The 24,025-nt window shown below is 46.5% G+C and overlaps 1 protein-coding gene across 1 annotated transcript; it reads right to left on the bottom strand.

Annotated features, from left to right (window-relative positions):
- Positions 1-1,921: 1,921 nt before the first annotated feature.
- On the bottom strand, positions 1,922-6,973 carry LOC144175916 (uncharacterized). Its single transcript, XM_077704990.1, has 4 exons — positions 6,424-6,973; positions 5,267-5,543; positions 2,251-2,470; positions 1,922-2,022 (listed from the first exon to the last, which is right to left on the bottom strand). Exons 1-4 carry the CDS (start codon positions 6,513-6,515, stop codon positions 1,937-1,939), a joined length of 675 nt encoding a protein of 224 aa, XP_077561116.1. The 5' UTR covers positions 6,516-6,973; the 3' UTR covers positions 1,922-1,936.
- Between the last annotated feature and the right edge of the window lie 17,052 nt (positions 6,974-24,025).

Genomic DNA, 24,025 nt, shown 5'->3' with positions numbered 1-24,025 from the left:
GGTTTTTCTACTGGGACTCAACTGCTCACTATAACTCATTCCTTTGCATCAACTCTAGATAAAAACGGTCAAATTGATGTGATATCCCTGGATTTTAGCAAAGCGTCCGACAGGGTTCCACATGACATACTAATACTAAAATTAAACAATATTGGTCTTCCTCGCATCTTGGTTTTCTGAGTTATTGATTATTTAAAAAAACCGAATTCACTACGTTGAAATCGGGGATCAACGATCAGGCTGCCTTCCTGTCGCCTCCGAAATACCGCAATGGAGTGTCTTGCGACCGCTGCTGTTCCTGCTGTATATAAATGACATTGTAAGTGTGGTATCTTCATCTGTGAAAATTCGCCTGTTCGCAGACGATTGGGTTTTGTATAATGAAATTACTTGCCCTGAAAATCAACATGACCTTAATGACAGTTTGTTTAATGTTTTTCAATGGTGGAATCGCTGGGGAATGGCTTTGAACTCAGATAAAACTGTATATAAGCGTATAACCCGGAATAAAAATCCACTTCAGTATACTTATACACTAAATGAGTCACCTGTACAGCAAGTTTCTGAGTTCAAATATTTAGGAATAACACTCACAAGTAATCTATCTTGCAATCAGCATATTGACAATATTTCCGCTTCCGCCTTCCGTAAACTGTCTTTCTTACGACACAAATTAAAAAACGCTCCTTCAGATGTTAATCTCCTGGCCTACCAATGAATAATCCGACCAAAGTTAGAATATGCATGCGTAATATGGGACCCGTTCACACAGAAAAACGTCAATAAACTAGAACGAATCCAAAGAAATGCTGTAAGGCATATATACTCTAAGTTTCGTCACACTGATTCACCTTCTGATTTAATTAGAGCTAATGGCATTGAACTCCTTGAGTCCCGACGGAAGACATTTAGGCTTGATTTTCTTTCCCACCTTCTTCAGACACAAACAGCACTCGACCCGACACAGTACCTGACACCCATATCGACAAGGCATACGAGACACCATCACCCCGGAACCCTAACACCTTATTTTGGACGGACAGATACATTTAAATTTTCTTTTTTTCCACGAACAGTGGAAGAATAGAACTTCCTAAAAGACTCTGTATAAAGATTAACTTTGGCTGTTTTGCTTACTGTGTATTGTTTGGGTCTCTAGTCCTGTACTTGTGTGTCGAATTCTTTCCTTTTTCCTTTTTCATTTCTACCTGACTTGAGTGCCTGTATATGTACTTTTTACTTGTACCGTGCCCACCGGCTTGAACCTGCGAAGGTCTGCAGTATGCAATAAATGAAATGAAGTTCGTTCTACGCACCGTCGGTGGTCGTACTCTCGGCAGACTTAGTCGCCAGCCGTGCCCGCCCCTTACAAAAATGATTGTTGAGTTTCATAAGAAATTTTGTTGAATTCACTCAACAAACATTGTTGAGTGTCCAAAGAATTTCTGTTGAGATTGTGTTGAGGATTTGTTGAGTTTTTCAGGAAAAGTGGCCACCGTGGTTTCATTGATTTTCCGTTGAATTTCTTACGTCGAATTCCCATTGAGTTTCTGTTGCCTTTCCGTTGAGTCTCCACTGAATTTCGTATTGATATTTTGTCGAGGTTTTTATGAGTGCCCAATGTGTTTCTGTTGATATTTTGTTGAGATTTTTACGAGTGCCGCATGCGTTTCTGTTGATATTTTGTTGAGATTTTTACGAGTGCCCCATGCGTTTCTGTTGATATGTTGTTGAGTTTTACACGAATGCTCAATGTGTTTCTGCTGCGATTTCTTTCAAAGGTTTTTGCGATCATTGTAGGTTGAACAAGAATCTACATTTTATCGCACCACCAATACACGAGTTTATGGTGTGGCAGTAGTGCATGTCATGTGACTAAAAATTCTGCCTCATGCAGACATGCAAAAAGAAAAACAAGGTGTTCAGCGTGCACTTTTTACTTTATTTCCCGATTCAAAAGCGATGATAGGTTATTTTTTATGTAACCGGCGCTCACACCTGGAAACTTCTGGCCCGTGTAGCCTGCAAGAGATAGAATGAATTTATGATTTACTATAAAAAATGAAAACGTGTTCAGCAAGTTCTCAGAATTAGTAATAAAAGTGTGCAAAAATAGACACTTTCCCAAAAAGCATAAAAGGGATGCACTGATCTCACTGTGCACATGAAGAAAAACGGGTGATTAGCTACAAGTTGACAAAGATGACAGCTTTGTTCTTGGCACTCTAAATGCAAATCATGTGCACTCACCGACCACAGCCTTCACCCGCACGGGGTCCAACCCTGGCTTTGTAGGAGTGTCGCCCTGGGCTTTGCCTTTCCCTCCAAAGAGAGTTTTCCCCTTGAGCTCCTCCGGAGTGAAGACATGGCGCAAAAGAGCCCTGGCAAATTTGCCAGGGCCACTCGCACACGCATGCACCAGCTGATCCAGGTACCCCTTCTCAATTAGCACACCGCCCCCAATGTCAACCTGCGAGCAGAAAATAAAACCGAAACAGTTGAACCAACATGAACTCCAGGATCGAGACAATGAAGAGTTTGAGTACCCATGAACAATTTCTCAGAATATTACGGTAATTCATTTACAGATTTTGGCATTGATCCACTAAAAATTCTTTTCGAATAGATTTAATTTAAATGTATATTTTTAGTTTTTATGGGTGAACATGCATACCTCAACATGCTTTCGGCTTGTTTAAACAAGCCATTCAAGAATTCATTAAAGTGTTTGCCAAGTGCCCACTGCAGTACACCGTGGGTGTATTGCTTTGTGGTAGAAAGGCCAAAAAAAAAACCATTTGGGTGCTGTTAGGTCAATCTGGATGAAAGGTTGTGGCTAAAATAGTCAGATGGCTGTAATGCACACAAAGTAGGCAGTACGATGCCTTGCCCTGACTCATGCAACTATCCATAAAAAACTGACCTTTTTTTAGCACCCGATTCAGCAAAATAAAATGAGCAGACTGTTATTGATTTTTTAAATTATTTAAATTGAAAAGAGTGAACCCTAGTTACAACTAGGCCAATTTGCTCCTTCATTTTTTCATTGGCTAGCAGTGCACGAGGGTCATACGCGAAATGTGGTTTGCGGCGTGGTGCTAGCAGGAACTTTTTGTGTGGCTGGTGTTCTTTCTGCAGGATTGTGGGTTTGCGAATGCCTTGTCGTAAGGGATACCCAGCATTGTTTTTGGTTCGAAATTCCGCACTGCGCTGTTCACGCCTCCTACAACCACAGACACGAAGCAGGCTGCATGATGAATGCTAGCACAGCGTGACAATTGGACAGGTGCGGACAGCGGCTCAGATAAGGTAATTTTGCACTGTCTGTGTCATCTCCGCGCGCTGATTGCCTTATTTTTTTTTTTCATTGCTTCAAATGACTGTGGCTCGAATAAGGAAAATTTATGCACTTAAAGCTGCAACGATATTTCATGTGGTGGTGGCGTGTGATAAGAGGCACTGTTTTTACTGTGCCCCCCCAGGCATGCTGCGCACTTCTTGAGGAGTACGAGAGTTTGAGAGGTGCTCTAGTGACAGTGTTCTGGTATGTTGAGCGCATGACCATCCTCCGCCTGAGCTTCCAATGCTGAGCGATTATGCACAGGATCTGGGTGGAAACGACTGCGAGGTAAGAGTGCAATAAAATTACATACAGTGGCGGTGACAGAGATTCTACCTGGGGGACAAAGATTTTCAAGTGTTTTCTTTTCAATGTAGATGAAGCATAAATTATAATTGATTGATTCTCGGGTTTAATGCACCAACGCTACACAGACTGTGAGGTGAGCCATAGTAGAGGGCTCCGTATTAATTTTGACAACCTGCGCATCTTTACATGCGCCGAAATCTCAACCACATGGGCATATTTTATAGCAGACATGATAGACAAGAATTTCCATCCTGCACTGGGCGCCACCAATTCTTTCGGACTGCGGGGCGAGCAGACGACGCTGAGTCCCACGCTGTTGCTCCGTGCCATGCGTGAATATCAGACGCACCGAACGGCATCGAAAATCGGTGTCATTTATTTGGCATTTCAGCAGCAACAAGTTTAGCAGTGCCTAAGGAGAACGTTTAATTCTTCCAAGAGGTGTCCCGTTCGCCCATCAATTCTGTTCCTAACCCACTAAGGTGGCGGGCCAGTCCACACCACTTTGTCCTGACAGGCATTGCCTGTGAGGCCACGTTTCGTCCTGCCAGCAGGACGCCTGACCTTTTTATCCTGATGTTTATTTTCGGAATTCTGGGAAAATTGCCATCATTGCCTTTTACTTAGCGATGTTCAGAAGCTACTTGTCCGGGCAGGCGTGATTACGTCGTTACTGGCTGCACCAACAATCAGCGTAAGCACAAAGTGCTCATGCAAGAACCGTGCGAAGTGCACCATGACAAAACAAGTGTCTGCATGTGCGGAGTCTATTGGCTGCACAAATTTCCTGCGTCGCTTGAGTGTCACCGTAAACGGGTCGTTGCGCTAAATCGCAGACTTTGAGCCTGGCAAATTGGCCAGAATGAGCCCGGTGGTACGCTGCTTTTGGAAGCGCTGTTTAATCACCCTCATGCTCAATCCTTATCGCACGTTTCTGTTCTTTGGAGGTATGTTTGGTCCGTTTCATCGACGGGAAGCCATCGAAAATCAATCAGACACTTATGCTGCAGCTTGGGTACGCGAAAAATTCTCAAGTAACCCTTGTGAAAACCGTGCTGATATTCGAATATGATATTATAAATAATTAGCAACTTGAGAGTGGATGAAATGTTCCCTGCGTATGGTGCTTGTTAGGAAAATTTAATGGTGAAGTACCGTCCCTGATTTAAAGACTGGTGCTACCTCGGCTATCCTCCAATCACTGAGATTAGTGCCTGTCATGAGAGACTGCGAAAAAAGTGCCGACAAAATCTACAGACTGCGGTATGTACTTTTCGGTATAGTGTGATTAATAACAGTATGAGCTGAAGTAGATAATATTGTAAGCTTACTTAAAATGGAAAGTAGCTCCACACCAGTCTGTATAGCAAATTCAAAACCATATCGAAAATCCTAAATGTTTGCTTGACTTGATTACATACGGATACTTGCTTCAAAGTCAGTTCAATTTCTATTCTTGCACTTTAGCCATTGGCCCCAGACTCGCTTCAATATCCCTGCTAAGCAATGACACACTCAAAATGCACAACACTGTTTCATGAAACTTTCAAATAACCAGGGGCTAGAGCACTGCTAACAGGTATACATTATGACAGGTTCCAACATGAAATAACTAACCTGAAAGTACATAATCAGTGGGTGCACTGATATGGCAGCGGTGCCTGGACCGATGCGTTGAGCAAATGCGCTGGCTTCTGAACGGGTGGTCCAAGCGGCCAGATGATGGATGAAGGATTGACTATTCCTGGCGGCAAAGCGTACCCAGCACCAAGGAAAGGCCAGGCAGTACTTGGGTACAGCAGGTGCAGTGTCAGTTGGCCACGGAGGGCCCTGGCAAAGCCTTTGAAACTGGACTGAAAGCCAGCCAGCCAACCCGGACAGCCAGCAGCAGCACCTGAAAGTGCATAATCTGTGAGTGTGGTGGCACTTGATGAAATACAAGAAAAGCACACACAAACCACGAATGCTTACATTAAGCAGATTATTAATCGTTAATGAGTAACCTCCAAGGCCCTAATAAGAACATTCCCGCAACACCCAAACTGAAATTTAGGTCAGAGTAATGTATTTATTAGGCACGCAGGTTCTGTGAGTGGGGTATGCCTGATATATGCAAAGCTCACTGCTATGCTAATTTGCATGGAACGCTTGCTAGCAGCCCATATGCATCGCTAGCTTTCAATCGGAACTGGTGTGTACTAGTTGAGGCTCCTCCATTTCAATGCCTAGCTTGCCTTTGCAAGTTCGATTCTCCAATATAAATAGAGTTGAGTGGGCAGGCGCCCCTGCGAGACCACGCGCGCGCATTTCACCTTCAATTTCCACGTATGTGAATGTGAGCTTCACGAGTACGGCACGCATACCACGACGCATATCGCGGCCCGAAGACCACGAGACGGGTCGCGACGGCGGCAGCCGGTATCGCGAGCGTAATAGCTGCGAAGCGCACTGCACGGAATTAACAGTCGCCGCAAAGGCACTGTTTGAGAGACACATAACAAACAAACGCCCCGGTGTTTAAGAGCCTTGCGTGATGTCAAATAATTAGCTGCCGCGTTCTACAGCGCGAGCATCGCAACAAAGGTCTAGCTTCAGCGTAAATTGATGCTGACGGCTGCGGAAACGGTAGACTGGTAAATCCAAGGCGCCAAACAAGTATGCTATATCGCATAGGCTCTGAGAGCAAATGAGATGGGGGTCTACCGAATAACTGACCCATAAGCACCAGAACTCGTTCCGAACAAGAACAGAAAAACAAAAAAATGCGTACTCACCCCAGCAGAAACGACGTTTCCCGCCTAAAATCCTTCTTCACGCTCGTCTTGCCCTTCAAGGACACCGACACTTTGTTCGGACGCAATGTCATCCACCTTTGACGCGCGATGATCGTTGAGGCGATGATCGTCACCCTATAAAGCTTTTATAACTATGATTTAAGCTTGAAATAGATAAAACTGAACAAATCGCCCCAGCTACCACTCCGCACAAAACCAACTCCATAAACAAACACACAAAAAGGGAGTGATAGTTGCCAGACTGCAATAGCAGCATTTCTGTGTTTGACGAAAATTGTGTTATTGGTAATTAACTTCCTGCTTTTAAAGTATTAAAAGTGTTTATAACTTGAATTTGAGGTTTTTAAACGCAAAAGCGAATAACAGTAAACTAACTGACATATATACTTAAATTGTAAAGGTTTTAAAGTTAGTTTTGGTTTTGTTTTCACGGCGGGTTTCTCTACAGAGGAGGTGCGAGAAAACGAACTACTTTGGGTTTAGGAAGAGGGTGGCAAACGTCGGTGTGATTGAAAGCAAGGAACAGGCGCTTACTATGGTTTTAAAAAAGAAGAGATAATAAAACCTTCATAGGGGAAAAAAAAAAAAAAAAAAACATCCGACGAGGATTCGAACTACGGACCCTCAATATAGTAATCGAAGACGTAACCACTCGACCATACACGCGGGACTTCAGCCAATGTCTAAAATGATTGTGTAACTACGTAAGCCGGCAATGAAAATTGTCGTTTGTGTCTAGTCAATGCTGCATTTTTGGAATTCTGGCAGTTCTAACGCTTGTTTCTCACGCACCGATCTTGCAGACGAGGTCACATTGTTAGTACTCCGAGCGATTGAGCCGGAGCTCCCTTATTTGACTCAAGCAAAGCTATCGCAGGTCACCCGCGATCTTTTCTTCGCAAACCACGGTAGCCACGAAGGAAATGGCATGCGCCGTTGGAATTGTGGCCGTTGTGGCGTTGGTAACGCTTGTTTGTCACGCACCGATCTTGCAGACAAGCAACATCGCGCTAAAACTACAAGCGATGTCACTCCTGGCATGTCAGGCGCATACAGCAGCGAAAACCTCTGAGTTTGTAACAAGTTGGGGATAATGCAAGGCAATATTAAAGAGACCGAAGCATGTGGTGGCGGCGACGTAATAAGTGCAGCAAACAGGTACTGTGGGCGGCAGCGACGAGCGAAAAAGATGTAACATGGGCCGCCCCCGCCGGCCTGCGCAGAAATGGAAACACGCAATCGAAAAAAACTGTCCGGCCGATTCAGTTTGTTGTTGACGAAGAGCAACCGAGGCTTCAGCAACAAACGATTGTGCTTGCCGTGGTATGAGTCAAAGCATATCATGACATCGTTGTCGTTATGCTATCGTCCGTCTAGAAGGGAAAAATCAGAACGCAAACGTTTTCGTCTAGCGTCTATACCAGATATAGACGCTGCTGTTTAATGATATCTGGAGACAAATTTTTAGCTAATGGTGAAGCAGCGGATATTTTGTAGTATGGACAAGTGAATTTTATGGGTTAACTGAATGGCTGAAATTGAAATATGCACTCTAGAAACATTGATAAAACAACAGTATAAACAAGAATTTGAATTTTGTTCGATCACACTGAAAGTGCAAGTTATCAGAGTTTGTACTGTACTTTACCTTGTGCTGTATCTTGTACTTTGTATGCTTCCAATGCTGACAAGGCAGAACATATATTGTCTGCGAGATGTTACCCAAAGCATCAGACATGACGCGCTGATTTGTGCGATATGTGACATGTTGTAAGAATACCTTGAAGACATGTTGCAGAACGTCTAGGACTCATCGTTGAAATCTTTATATCATGAACATGTTGTTGATCTTCCACATGTTGTTTGACTCTTTACGATATCAGACCTTTATAATCTTGCAGTATATCGACATCTAGTAGAAGTCCTTATCATTAAAGACATGTCGTTATACTTATTCGACAAGTCGTTGAAATCTTTGCGATATTGGACCTTCATGATGTTGAGGACAACGAAATGTCGTTGAATTCATAAGGTGTCGACAACATGCCGTAAAAGTTATGTGATTTTCGTTGAAATCTTTTGAAGACATCTCGAAATCGTTATGATATCATGCATGTCGTATGGATATGTTGCCATATGTACAAGAAAGCGCTGAGAGTTGCATTGTGAAAGCTGGCTACCTGTACAAAATGCAACTTCCTTGAAAAATGCAACTTATTTAATACACTCACACTGCACAAAAATATGCTAAGATGCTGCCTAATTAGGCTCATACATCCAGGACAGTGGGTATTAAAGTTTTAGTGCACGTGGCTGTCCATGTCGAAGAAGCATGCAGATAGTATTTGGCATCAGTTGCTGATGACTTGCCCACAAATAATCACCATGAGTCACTGAAAATACAACAAAAAGTCAACAAGAACTCCACAATAGAAAAATCATTGTGCGGACCACAACGAAAATTCCGTTGTGTTCTCAATGTGTAAACTCAATGAACATTGAGTTTCACAAATAATCACCATGAGTCACTGAAAATACAACAAAAAGTCAACAAGAACTCCACAATAGAAAAATCATTGTGCGGACCACAACGAAAATTCCGTTGTGTTCTCAATGTGTAAACTCAATGAACGTTGAGTTTCACAAATAATCACCATGGGTCACTGAAAATACAACAAAAAGTCAACAAGAACTCCACAATAGAAAAATCATTGTGCGGACCACAACGAAAATTCCGTTGTGTTCTCAATGTGTAAACTCAATGAACATTGAGTTTCTGTTGATTTTCCGTTGAATCAATGAGAACTCAATGAAACGTCAACAGAAATTCAGAACCCATTTTTGTAAGGGGCAGCTGACGCAATCACACCGAACCGCCTGTCCCACCATGCGGTAATACTGTGTCATCTAACTAAAAAGGGGGGCAAAATTAAAATTAACGCCAGGCTCTCAAAAACCAAGGACGGTCTAGATCATGAGCGAAAACGAACGAGAATGCGCCATAATAATAAATAAAGCCCGCTACATAGCGTCTAATTACAGGCATTGTAAAATTTATTCCCACTGCCCTGTCGCCGCCGGAAGCTCTGTCTGGAAAATGATGGACGACGCCACGCGGGCAAGTTAAGTAATCCCCGAAACTAAGTGGGGATGTTATCCAGGGGACGGTCCGTGGGAATACTCGGCATGGACCTACAGAGAAGGGGCAGAGCCGATAACAATCGCCAAAAATACAGAAAGTATATAAGCATTTGGCGCACATTGTAAAACGCCCAACCAGAGAGAGATCATAAATAAGAGCATACTAAACGATAAGCCCTATGCAGTCACAGATATTCCGGATATCGTACAGCCTGCTCTACCAAGAACTCACCCACACCGATGAAGACCTAATAAACGCCATCATCGAACTTATCCATAGCGAAAACGACCGAATAAGGTCCACCATAAAGGCAGGAAATGAGTCCGCTTGGAACCTTCCGATGTCCGCGGTCACCCAAACGGTCCACCGGAAAGAAATCAGAAAAACCACTCTCCTAGCACAAAGAGAGCGCCTGAGAAAAAAAAAAGACTTTATTATGAACAGATGGGTTAACGACACGGGGCGGCCACCAAACTGGTGGCGACTAAAGCCGCTCGTTCAACCAAGAATCCAAAAATCTCGGGCCATCTCCACTAACGTGAAACCGGAGGAGGGGCGTAGCGTGCCGTGTATAAGTGCATTCTTGGCGCCTTGGAGTTTTTGCCCACGGAGATGAAACCGTTGGGGAGTAGAGGTATGCAGCTTTGCTGCAAGTCTCGGTTCTTTGAGGCACGAAGCGTTCTAGCGCGATGCATTGGAAAACGAGTGCCCCGGTGTGTCCTTTCAGTACGCGTATTTCCCACGGAGATGAAATGTTCTAGCGCGAGGCGTTGGAATACCAGTGTCCCGGTGTTTTAGTACCGTGACTACATGATACTGCGACGACATGAGACGCCGACAGTCCGATCCCTTCAGGGGTTTCGCCCCTAAAACAAAAACGGTAGGGGCTATCCTATGCAATACGGGCACTTCTCTAGAGAAGAAATGACTCGACGCCGTGATAGGCATGTCACCGATCTAGCGACTCGTAAGAACAACTCTTCCCTTACAAAAGAAAAAAAATGGATCAAAATACACAAGAATACGCGAGAAGCGATATAAATTCCTTCAAAGAAAGTTCGAAAACCACAAAAACATATTTACACCAAAGCCTGGATATGCGAAAGTACTAAGGCAACAATTATCGCAGTGGACCACCGTAGCAATCAGTGTTACTGCACGACCCTCCTACTCACAGGAACCGTAGTAGGGATGGGGGCCTACGACTAGGCAACAATAAAGACTTTTCTACAATAAAGTTTTTTTTTCTTTCTCACTCTCGCCTCTTGGTAAAATGTCTAGCGAAACTATGGAATTGTAGCTTGAAAACCATTGCAACTACCCGCAGGCACAATACCTGAGCGCTTCAGGAAGGTTCTCCCGGTCACAATGAAGAAAGTTCACAACACCACCTGAACATCTGCACACGAGTTTCTTGAAAGGGGCAAGGTAGCCGACCATGCTAGAAGTTTACCTTCTCAGAAGAACATACGAAGAACATCTCCTCATCCTTCGCCTAGGAACAGAACCAGTCCCCGTGCCACAGAGGGATCTCAACATCAAAGAATCGCAAACTCTGCTCGAGATACAAACCAACACATATATTGACGAATCTAGATGGACGAAGAAAGATAGGTAAAAAAACGTTTTCTTCCCTCTTCTGTTGGTGTCCAGTTGGTAGCATTCCGTCAGGTACAAAGGCGTGTTTTGTCAATGGAGAGATTCAGTAAGAATGAATACATTATAGAGAGTTCATCAAAAGGAGAAAAAAAAAAGGAAACTCTATACAGGGACGTCCCCTTCCGCTTTATTTTCACTGGCTTGATTCTAAAACTGGCATTTGTTGTTTATGCCCCGCAGATTGAGTAGGCAAGAATCTCGCCTAAAGACAGCCTAAAGCTTACTTAGCCTAAAGAGAGAAAAATATAACTGCGGTTTTTAACCTCAGGCCTTTAAAGTCTTCGTGGGATTAAAGTTTTTTGCAGACTCGGTACAGCGCAGGCTGGCTCAAAGAGCATAACTCTGTAAATTGTAATTAACATTTGCGAGGTCATCAAAAGCCAATATGTGCATGGAAAGGGAAAACGAAGATCACTTTTAGAAGCACTGACGGCTATCTAATGGACGAAACACAACTTACACCCTTGTACGCGATGATGGTCAATGGAATATATCTTCATGAGCGCGTGGTAAAATGGCCACCAAGCCTGTGGTAAAGGGGCCACTCGCGTTCGCAAAACAGCTCAAGCTCAACTCACGAAGCTGAGCTGACATGCGGTATAGAAAAAAGCAGGACAGCGCGGAATCCTTGAGGTGACAAGCGGGGGACGGTTAAGAAGGCAAAGGACAAGTTCACGAACTGAGCTAAAGGGGACAAGTGCAAAGGCAGGAATCAAAATGGAAAAAGAGGCGGTAGAAAGAAAAAATCTAAGCCGGGAATAAAGAGGTAAAAACGCCCCGAGCGACTGATCGCAATGACGTAGGAAGCAAAAATGCCATAGGCCGATATAGAAACCCCGAAAACAAAAAGAACTGTGATGCAAAAAGTGTACACACACACGTATACCCAGACATGATGCAGGACCAAAAACTAGCGAAAAAAGAGCGCGAGACAAGGTGGGAAGGAAAAAAATAAGGAAGCCAAGCGAATACATCAACGCAGGGGGCCACATAAATAGAAAGCACGACACGGGAATAACGGGCGAAAAAGCAACGAAATAAGGAGCGGGGGAGGGCGGGTGGTAAGAGCGGCTTGGGGAGACGCACATGTGCGCGCGGGGGAATAGGGGAAAGGCGTTAATACGAAGACGAGGTCAGAAAAGAGGCTGTTGGGAGCTGTCAGCGACAGAAGCACGAGTGGCGTCTCCTGTGCCCTCTTCTTTTCCTCTTATTTAGCTCGCGCTATTTTTGTCGTCGCCCCTTGCCGCACTCCCTATTTTCTTCCGTTCCTTCTCCGACGAGGCGCTGGCGCGAGGAATACGTATCTGCGTCGCTCGCCGGAGCATAACGCAAACAACCCGCGCGCGCCGATTCGCTTTCCCCGTTTTCCCCATCTTTGTATGAGAGGCGGCAAGCAGCAACCAACCGATTCCGGGGGATGGAAGACGAGGGAGCGATAAAAGGAAGCGCGGGAGAAGGAACAAAAATCTAGTGTCGGGACGGGAAGGCCAAATATGTGGCGCCGAATATAGCGTTTAGAAGACAAAGAACACGCTACGCCTAAACGAACAGGAAAAGAAATGCAAGGATAAACATCCCCGAAAAAAAAAAAGGATGGATAGAGCTTCTGGGCAAATGTAGAAGACGGGCGGTGTAGACGATCAGGAAGCGAGAAAGCATGGGCGAAGCGAATAAGAAGCAAATCCCGACGATCGAATTCACCGGAGGAGGGAGGGAGATCACGGTCGCGAGGAACAAGGCGCAGCGATCGACGAAGACTCGAGGGGGCAGAAAGGGACGACGCGGCGATGCCGGCGGGTGAAAAGAAAGGTTTCTCGGCGACGTGGCGTTACGTTGCGGCGGTGGCGGTGGGGCGCCGGTTGCCGGAAGAGGGGGAGAAAAATGCAACGGCTTCCCCCGACGCCTAGCGTCTTCAGACAGGCCGCGAAAATGCGTTCCACTCGGTCGCGCAAAGCGTGCGTCGTCGCATATTGTGCCTTCTGTATCCCAGTTCTCTTCTCATTCGACATTTCCGCCTTTTTTTTTTCTTCATCGGTCGCCACTGAGGCGGATCTCCTTAGAATTGTTTTAAGCTTCACCGTGTTTTTTTTTTTCTGTCTGTCCCGTCTGTGCTCTCTTGAACGAAGGCAAGCCCGCCGGAGAGCCACGGAAGACGTGTCGGGATATGAGTTGGAAAGAGGTGTATTGTGGAAATTTTCAGACACACCGGAAATGCAACAAAGCATTGGTTATAGCGGTTAAGCAGAGATAGAATGGGGAAAACAGATAAGGGGATGGGGTGGGAAGCGTTGGTTCGTACAAGAAGTGATGCGAGTGTATATTTATATGGATGACGGAACAAGACTTGGACGGTATAGACAGCACGCTAAGAAAATGTAGGCAATATTCCAGAGATCGCTGATAGAAAGAAGCCATATAGAAACAGGACAATCAGCGCTAATCCTGTATGCCTCAGCTTAAGTCTTTGTTTCTGTTGCGCTGCTTTGTTAAGATGAATCACATCCTGTATGCCTCAGCTTAAGTCTTTGTTTCTGTTGCGCTGCTTTGTTAAGATGAATCACATCCTCGCCCAATACTGCACTCCGCTGACAGACAAGGTGCCGTGGTGCAGCGCCAATGCACTCCTCTCGGGCGGGCGAATGAATGAATGAATTTATTGTCAAGAAAAAGGAAAGTGCAGTGCGGGCCGTCTGGCCGGCTTCGCGGGTGGTGCAATGTGCAGCGGGTAATGGTCGGAGCCCCATGTGCTGGGCTCCCGCCTCCAAGTGGCCTCAACCCCGGCTGACACCAGGCTGAGGTCGATGGCAGTGGCAGTGCGACTGCCACGCCTAAAGGTGCACTCACCGGTGTTCAGTGCAGTGAGGTTGAGGCGCAGCATGGTGTCCCACAGCTGCTCTCCCCGCGTGTCGATCCTGCCATCTCCCCAAGCAGTGTGGTGGGCGTTGAAATCACCACAGAGGAGATGGCGGTCTGCGCATAGAGACACCAGCTGATCCAGGAGGACCGAGTCCCAGCTCTGGCATGGACGCACATAGACACTGCACACAGTCATGTCACCACCCGTGCCTAGCCGTAATGTCACTGCCACGCACTCTTGCACAGTTGTTGTCACCCCACTGGTGTCCAGCACCGCGTGCTGCACGCAGTCGCGCACGAACACTGACGCGCGCGAGGGTCCTGGAGGATGGGCTGGCTCGCTGCACGCCACCAACGAGCACTGCGCGTTGTCGCAGGCCGTGGGACTGTGGTAGCCCGTATATCCAGGCAGCCTCAGCTCCGAGCCTTCTCCCGCACGCACGTAGCTCTCCTGCAGTGCTACCACGTCGGGCCCGTGCTGCAGCAGATATGCGCTCAGTTCTGCGTGACGGGGGCGAAGCGCGTTCACGTTCCATTGCAGCACAGTGGGCACTTGAGGCTGCGTGCGGCGGCTCCTAGCCATGGCGGTGCTCGGGGTGCTGATGTCCCTGCGCAGCCTGGGCGCACAGGGGACGCAGGTGAGAGTCCGCAGGCAGCAACTCCCCCAGGGTGCGAAGCACGAGCGTCAGGCCCTCCTGCTGCTGCCGTCGACTCCATCGTCCTCCTTTCGGCCGCGCAGATGCTGCCTGGATGCTGCCGGGAGCTGTCTGGACTTTGTTCTCCTGGTGGGCCACCACTCCACGTCGGCTGTTGCCGTCGCTGCTGTCCGGGTGCTACTGCGTCGTAACCGCCGTGGCAGGGGCCAGCCCGGGGTGTGCCGCCGCTCGCAGTGCTGCGCGAACTGCGACGCGAGAGGCAGGCGCCTGCGCCCGCGCTAGCGCTGCACATACGCGGCGCTCCTCCCGCCAGAGCGGGCACGAATGGTCCAGCACCGGGTGAGGACCCCCGCAATTTGAGCAGGAGGGCTTCTCAGCCCTGCAGGCTGCCCTCATATGGGGGCCCCCACATCGCCAGCACCTCCTCTCGCGGTTGCAGCTCGCGGTGGCGTGATCGAGCCGCCCACATTTGCCACACTGCAGCGGCCTTGGTTTGCAAGGCCTCACCGGTCGTCGCCGCTTGTACAGCGCGACTTCCGCAGGGGGTATCGGCGCCGCGAAGCGCAGATACACCGCAGTCCCCCTGCGAACAGCTTACTGCACAGCCACAGGCGTCTCGAGGGAGGTGACGATGTCCTCGGTCGTGATCGTCTCGTCGTCGACCACTATGACGCCCGTACTGCGCGACGCTGGCTCTCGGGGGCTCACCTCCATGCGGTCGCCTCAAAGACGCTTTTCTGTCTTTTTCGCAGCTGCTGTAGGCGAGCACTTCTCACCAATCTCTGGCCGGCTTTAAGTACGTCTTCAGATGTCCCTCCGGTAATCGGTTTCTCTTCGTGCGACGGCTTCGTGGTTTCTTTCGGCTGAGTCTGTCATCGCCATAAGCTAAGAAGAGGAAGAGTAAAACGCGAGTGGCAAATTAGTTTCAGTTTCAGTTTATTTGCATTTCTTACATAGCACAAAGAATATGCAGGGAGAGGGGACAGAAAGCTGATGCTATATCAGCTTGACGGGGTCCCATCTCCCCTTACAAGGCAGTGAGCTAGGCAGAGTGCAGCTCTTAATGGAATGAAAAACACTTTGTTTGGTAGAGTAACAGACTGTGTAACGGTAATGAAAACAGCAATGATAGAAAACATCAACTACAGGAATGCAGAAAAAAACACGATAACTTGCATTTTTCTAAAAAAAAACAACAATTACTGCAGTGACACAATTTAGGAGAGAAAGAAAGAAATCAAGTATGCAAAAAAAAAGAAAAATCAAGTAGCCCAAAATATTGAAACATAAGACAACACTATAATGTACGAAATACGAACCGTGTCATGTTCAACGAGAAATAATGTGACAGCAGCCTACGACTCAGTCAAGTAAAGCTATGAATTGGAAATGCAAAACCGAGCAAAAACATTAGAAACAAAAAAATTAGAGCACATACATTTCTTCACGTGTCACTACGCTCTTAACCACAATGTTTATGTACAATTCAAGAATGGCAATTTGTAAAATATTGCTTTAATGCGGATATGAAAATACTGTCTATGTTAACACTTTCAACAATCATGTCATTTAATAGTCGCGAAATACGGTTATCAATGTTATCTAACCCATGATTGGTTCTAGAGAAAGGAACCGCCCAAGTGGCTTTGTTTCGAAATGTATATCCTGTATCAGGAACCTTTCTCAGGTTGCATAGTGACAGAAATGCGGTATTATTACTGTTTAAGTTCCTTTTATAACTAGCCAGCAACATGAAATTGTACAATTGGGGGACAGGTACGATACTAAGGGAATTATAATAATCGTGTAGTGACACATCGTAGGAAACGTTTGCAACATTTCTAAGCGCTTTATTTTGAATAGAGAATATGCTGTTTATATTATTCTTCGATGTTGTGCCCCAAACCAAACCACAGTAATTGATTTTGGAAGAGAAAAGCGCGTTGTAAACCATAAGTTTTACTTTTATGGGCAAAATATGACAAAATTTGCACAGAATACCAGAAATCTTTGCCAGACTGCTCAGTACCCGCTTTACCTGCGTATTCCATAGTAAGTGCTGGTTAAAAATAACGCCTAAAGGTTTGACTTCCGAAGCTACTTCAATCCTATCATTACCAATATGCAGGATAAAATTGTAGTCAACATGTTTCTGATAAGGCGTAAATACAACAGCTTTTGTTTTCATAGTATTAATTTGCAAGGAATTAACAGTACTCCAGCGGTTTAGTTTTTCTAGCGTACTATTTGCACTAAAACACAGTTCTTTGGGGTTATCAGATTGTACAAAAAGGCTTGTGTCATCGGCGTAAATTATGAAGGAAGTTTGATCCGTTATGTTTACAATATCGTTAATGTATAAATTAAATAATATTGGTCCAAGTATGCTCTCTTGAGGGACTCCAGCAGTCAGAGTTTTGAAACTAGAGAAGGAAGCAGCAATTTTGATACACTGTTTTCTGTCAGTTAGGTACGAATTCAAAAGTTTCAGTGCAACACCACGAAATCCATAATACTCCAATTTTTCTGAGAGGGTGCGGTGGTTTATTGAGCCGAATGCTTTTGAGAAGTCGACAAAAATGCCCATAATTAGTTTCTTGCTTTCAAAGGATTTAATAATGATATCTTTTTGCGTTAATAGGGCAAGCTCTGTAGACATTCCCTTACGGAAGCCAAATTGACTTGGGGATAATATGGAATACTTTTCGCAGAAAGATATTAATCTTGCAGATATGACCTTTTCTAACGCTTTTGAAAATATTGGGAGTATGAAAATCGGTCTATAATTCGAAAAATTATTTTTGTCGGCAGATTTGTGTATAACTATTACTTTGGCTCTTTTCATCTTTTCTGGGAACACACCGGAGCTCAAAGAGAGGTTAAAGATATGGTTCAATACAGGTAAAAGACAATCTAGAACAAATTTTATTGGCTTAATCCTACTTACTTAATTACTGGATGCAATGCAAATTAAGCAGACCCCCCTGGCACTATCAGGCCTGCCTTTTTGTGACTGTCGCAAGCATTTAAAATAAATCTGGCGCATACGAGTCTATGCCAAAGACGCTAACCGTCCCTAAAACGTAGGTGCGAGAAAAGAGTTGAAGAATGCCTAAATTAAGGCCCACTGTGAAAATATTAGTAATATAGCATTTCCTAATGTCACTGTCATTGTTTCTGTGAAGCGTCATAATATTATAGTTCTCGTGCAATATTGTTTTTCAACCCTCTCCTCACACAACCGTTGAGTGACGATGGCCGGGTGATGGCTTCCTCTGCCATGCGTCCATTAGCGTTAAAACATTATTATTGCGTGAACAATAGATGGCGCATGTCGGCAAAAGTTTGCGCCGTCGATTCGCTGGCAGAAAAGCAAAGAACAGCAGAGCGCATGCGGAGAGGGGGATTTCAAGCCAAGCCCCCAGCCGGTGGCGGCATCGGCGGTGGCGTTGTGTTCGCACCGACGCCTCTGCCCGACGTGACAGTGTGCCGACGTTGTGCAATGGAGCGTCACACGAGAGAAGGGATGGGTAGGCGGCAAAAAAGTGTGGAATGAGACTGACGGCGACGAAGGGCCGATAGTGGGATACAACTAGAGGAGTGACAAGCAGCCAATGTCGCTGCTTAATAGAACAAATGCGACCCCTGAGGCGATCAGAATGCAAAGCACGGTTGGCAAGGTGTGCGAGGAGCGTGCGAGAAACGCCGTGTTGCAGCCTTTTAAAGCCGGAACAAGGAGTGCGTATCGTGCCCAGTATCATGTTGTGAGGGAGACGGGTTATGTGCTCACGCATTCTTAAGGTGCCACCAATGAATCTTCGGTTATTTTAGATGCGACGCTGAGAGGAGCATCTCTTGCCGGCGGCCCTGTCCTTCCTGCGCCGTCGTTGTCCGCGTCCGCACAGCTGCGTCTGTCCTCCGCTCACCCCCTCTCCTCTCGCCATGATAGCGCGCCCTCACCCCCAACATCTGTGGCGTGCGCAGTGCGGTGCGCTCTCTCACTCTGCTGGTGGGCGGCGCTGCTCACGGCGCAAGCGCGCTGTGCGCATGTGCAGCGCCCTCTCCCTCCGCGGTCTTCTCTCCTTCGGGCGCGCTGCGCATATAAGCGGAGTGCCGCGCTCCGGCCGGTCTCTCAGTAGGCGGTCGTCCGCGCTACGCTGGCTCTCTATCTCTCTCTCTCGCATTACCCGACGATTGCTCACGCAATTCGAGTAATCGACCCAACGGAAACGCACAATGGAACCCCCTTCAGCGTCGCATCACACCAGGGTTCCCGCGAGGGGAGGTGGGCGTAATTTTTTCCTAAACATGTGTAACCGGCTAGCCCACAAACGCGTATTGGTGAATGTCTAAGCCTAATTAACTACAAGACTCATTAAAATCCTAGTGCGTGAGTTTGTGCGTGCGCAGAAAACTTCAACACGGATATGAAAAATAAAAAATTAGAACGAAACTCTTTTTGTTGGGAACGGTCATATATGTTTAGCCTTCATAGACGAACCGTCTTAGTCGCAATTTATTTCAAGGCTGTTCTAACCCACGGCGTTGTAGCGCTCCAGCTGACCGTGCGGCCAAAAAAACACGCATTAAAATGTTGAGTGCCCGATACGTAGCAGCACCGTACGTAAAGTACCTATGGGTTTATGGGCCACCTCTGCAGGACGGCTCATGCGGGTAGCCGGCACAGCAGTAATTGGGCTTGGCTGGAGCAGATAGCGCTGAACGGCGTGCTTTCTTCCCCCTCTTTGTTCTGTTACGTGCCGCTCGCGATAGCGCGAGGCATAAAATTTTCATCACCCAGTCGAAAATGACAAGAAATATTTCTGTAGTTTTTCGCACGTCGTACTGTCGCCTTGTCGTATTCTTGTTGTGTCGTGATTTTGGGTATTATGTCGTGTGTCGTATTCCGGTGCTCATTTTGATGTTCCGTATTCCAGAATTCTTGTGTTGTCGTGATCCTGATGTTCCATCAGTAGTTGCGCATGGTTTGAATGTCATTGTGAAGAGTTGGGTAAACGGCAGTTCTGTTGTGACAACAGGAATGTTTGTCGTTGAGAAAATTGACTTCGTCGCTACGACAGAAATGTGCAGTAATAACAGGACTTTTGCTGTCACAAGGAAGTTTTTTGTCGTACGACACGAATTCTTATTAGGTTGTTGCGGGATTCCTACCGTGCTTTTGAACTGGGTATCTTTTTTGTTTTATCTTACCTCGTTTATATTAGCCACCATTCAGTAACGCGTACGGACTTTGTTTTGTTGTGTAGCACAGAGGGCAGAACGCGCTTCCTTTTAGATACTACGTCGATGACCCCGTGTTTTGTTTTATTTTTTATGCAAGCGCTGGGGTACACGTTGGATTTTTCCTCTGGCATCCTTTCGCTCAAATTGTCACGTAGCGAAGAACAGCACATCGTTCTTGTAGTAAGTAAACTTATCCGGAGATAACTCGTGCTCCGAAATTGTCACCGTAACGAGGTGTCCGTTGAGGAAATGGGCCGCTAACTTTGCGATCACGAGTGGCAAAAAATGTCGCCATTAAAAGTTTCCGCCATAAAACAATTCATTGACTGTACCGGTCGAAGAGGGATGACCGTCTAAAGCAGTGAAGAAAATGAGCCAGAGCCTGGAATTGACTAACGTGAATCTCCACTAACGTGAAACCTGGGGAGGGGGAAGCATGCAGTGTATAAGTGTATTCAAAGATGGTAAGACTCTGTCTTGACACACGCCGCGCTCTGATTGGGCGCCGGAGAAGCTCCGGTGGGGGCAGCAATCGCAGGCTCGCTGATGTGGTGGCGCCCTCTCCGCTCGCGTGGAACCGGATTTGAGCAATTTTCATGCCCCATCTGTCCCAGTTTGGGGTAGTAGCAGGGGTAAACGCGAGCGCAGTGCAATGCCCGCGCCTCACCCTGACGGCTCGTCCGTGTGAAAAGAAAATTTATAACAAAACCACATATCAGCGCGCAGCGACTAGAGGTAACCGCGCTGCCCTAAAAACAGAAAAAAAAGCAATCAGTTTCCAAGTACTCCGGGCAGTCAACACTTTGCACAACAAATATCGGTACTGGTGAAACAAGCTACTCCAAAATAAATGCACAAAAAGTTCACGGGTGTTCAAAGAAAGAGTTCAGAAATGAGCTGAAACAAAATACGACACTAGAGAGATGCTTAGGATGCGCTGAACCAGCGTAACAGAAAGGCTTCTTCGCCTAAAGCTGTCAACTCATTTTCTAAGTGATTTAGAAGGATCGACCGCACGTACGCCACAGCAGTGGAAACATCACCCGTTACAGTCGGGTTTGAAGACACGCGGCACCACGATTTCGCCACAGTACAAAAGCACCAGAACAAGGAGTTCAACAACACGTAATTTGAACGTGTGCTATTTCGAAGTGTAAGACCACAACCTGCTTAACTCAATCCAAAACATTGCCGTATACACGACAATGAAACAAGGCATGTTCAATATTTCAGTGTGCCCGCAGTGCGGGAACCGTGAGGAGCGCACTACGCCGAACGTCGCCAGATGGTCACACGTCGGGAGAACTTCCCAGCCACGCAACCATCCAAAATCCCGAACATCAGACGGAAGTGCCGCCGATGTCAGCTGATGCCAACGGATGCCACGTGATCTTGCTATCTGTTGATTGCCTAACTAATTTATTGCCAATTTTTCGCACAATTTACTTGCCGTACTTTCCCTAAAATTTAGGCTCCGCAAGGGAGTCTGGATGTTTCTCACTGGTTTGACAACATAGGCATAATATGGTGGTGACTGCTCGGCAGAGGGACCAGCAATGCGTTCGTCTTAAAAAATTGAACGGGAAGCTCCCAGAAAGTACTGCAGCAGCGCCCTCCCTGGGTACTCCATTGAGTCTACAAGGTCGAACCACGGCCTCCGCGATCGGCTGCCGGCGGCGCGCCGTTGCTCCGGCCGTCCCATTCGGCGCGTCCCCCAGCAAAAACCTGTAATTTGGCTAACTCCGCAACGCGCCGCGAGGTGGCGGTGTTAGCCGATGGTTCGCGGCAGCTCGCACCCACTCCTCTCTACGGCTTTGCGGGGCCTGAGTTGCTGCGTGTCTTCGCTGCCGGAATTCGCGTAACTGTGTTGAAGCTTTGTTTTTGCTGAGCTGACCAACCAAACGATCAGGTCATGAAGTCCGCTTGGCTCAGAAGCTTCGAGGAATAGCACGGAAACCAAGATATGTCACTGTACGGCGAAAAGTTAATCGCGTTTTGCTTGTTGGGCTTGATTTGATCGGTGCAGGACATTTCGGAGCAGGACGTTTCGGTGCGGACATTCCGGTGCGCGGACATTTGGGTGCGGAAACTTTTCAGCGACAGATTTATCGGGTGCTTGCTTGTTGGAACAGCCGTTATATTTTTTTCCGCGTAGGGTGGGTTATGGACAACAATCGAGAGCAGTCATTGCATTTTCATATTGACGCCGTGTTTGATTTTTGCCAGTTATTTCTAGAAATCGACCATTTCTATATTTTTGTTTGATACCTCGTTCAGGGTACACCTGCTATGCAGCCTACTGATTATTCGCGGGGAGGTGGGCGCAATTTTTATGTAGGTTGTGCTGTCAAACTAAAATGATTTTGCAAACACTGTTGTCGCCAGCATTTTTTTTTTCATACGGACAAGTCTACAATATTGTCATGGAGGAAGAACGGGCCACTTTGAAAACAGCTGCAGCTTCTTTTTATCCTAAATATTGATAAAGCGCGTGCTGCTTGTGCGTACAAAGCAATGATTTTGCCTCATCTAAAACGTTGTCCTCTGTTCACGTGCAGAGCAAGGGATGATGAACATATGCTACCACCACTCTGTCCATAGTGATTGTGAGGTCACTGCTTGCCAATGTTGGTGCAACTGTCACGAACAACGCTGTATTCAGCAAAAAAAAAAACTGATTTCCAAGCCCCTGCATCGCAAAGTGCTTCGTGTAAATTATTCTGTCAGTCAAGACAAGCAGACCAGAAATGTACGCTTTCAAGGCATCGATGCCTTGAAAGCGTACATTTGTAAATATAAGTGCAGTGTACTTTGTAAATAGGAGTTCAATAAAATATGCAGCTCTTGGACGAGCGTTAAGTACAGATTTGGTTCCCAACTTTTAGTGTGTACATGCAAGTGGATATTGTCCAAAGCAAACACGAAAGCTGTCATCATTGCTTAACACATGGACATGTGCTTCGAAATCAGTAATTGAAAATTTAAATGTCTTGGCTATTCATTCCAAAATAGGCAAAATTGGGCTTGCCTGTGGCCACCGAATTACGTTTAAGAATACAATGAAATCGGGGTACATCTGACTTCACGTTTTTTTTATTTATTGCGACTGAAATTGAAACCGTAACTTGCTTAACACGCATCGCTCAGTGTAACACTGCTTAAACGTGTTAATCCTAAAAATAGGATGGGTCCGCCTACCCAACAGCCGTTAATTCAAAGGATAGATAAAAGCACAGCCATTCGTCACGGGTATGACGCTCTAATAAACTGCATTGACCATGCAGATTATATAAAGTACGTTATACGTTATAACGCGTTAAGTACGTTATAAAGCGAACTGAACGTTATTTAAGCGCCAGAAATTTTCTACTGGCAGCAGCGAATATTGTCCGTGCGTCGCGGGCGTCATGCGGCACATATTAAAGAAGTCGCATAGCTGCAATCCTAGCTAAAATAAATGCATTATCAGGTTCTATGTGTCGCTTTGCATCCATGACATCAGGTATGCTTTGTTTTTATTCAGATACAAAGCGCGAAAGCTGACGAAACGCCATTTCGAGGAGCGCTGCAGCATGCACGCCTTTCGTTTCAACCATCGGCTCCGCGCGCCGCGGTGCGGCGAAAAACGAGGCCACGCCCCCTTTTCAACTTACGCTCTCTCCGGACGATTGGGACGGCCGGAGCAACGGCGCGCCGCCGGAAGCCGATCGCGGAGGCCGTGGTCGAACACTGCGGGTACAGCCAACACGCTACACATGGTTTGCACGCAAGGCAGCCTGAAACCACCCATTGACTTGGGCAGTCTCAACAGCGCACGCGAATACTGCTTCTGCCTTGCTCGCCTCGGTGATTAACGAGGCCCCGGAACGAGTTAAGTATGCCTTTTCTTGCGTCGACCGACCACCAAACCCGATCACGCCTATCGTCGAGAGCCTGTGGGCACTTCAATGTAACACAAATTATAACCCGTCTGCAAGCACCTGCGATCTGCTTGGGGTGGACGATTGCTGAAGCGCACAGGAAG

This window comes from Haemaphysalis longicornis, unplaced genomic scaffold (genome assembly GCF_048455015.1).
Source record: "Haemaphysalis longicornis isolate Haplotype H1 unplaced genomic scaffold, Haemaphysalis longicornis Haplotype H1 scaffold_3, whole genome shotgun sequence".
Lineage (NCBI taxonomy): Eukaryota > Metazoa > Arthropoda > Arachnida > Ixodida > Ixodidae > Haemaphysalis > Haemaphysalis longicornis.
Note: the sequence above shows the minus strand (reverse complement) of the source record. Positions and strands in the feature narration are given on the sequence as shown.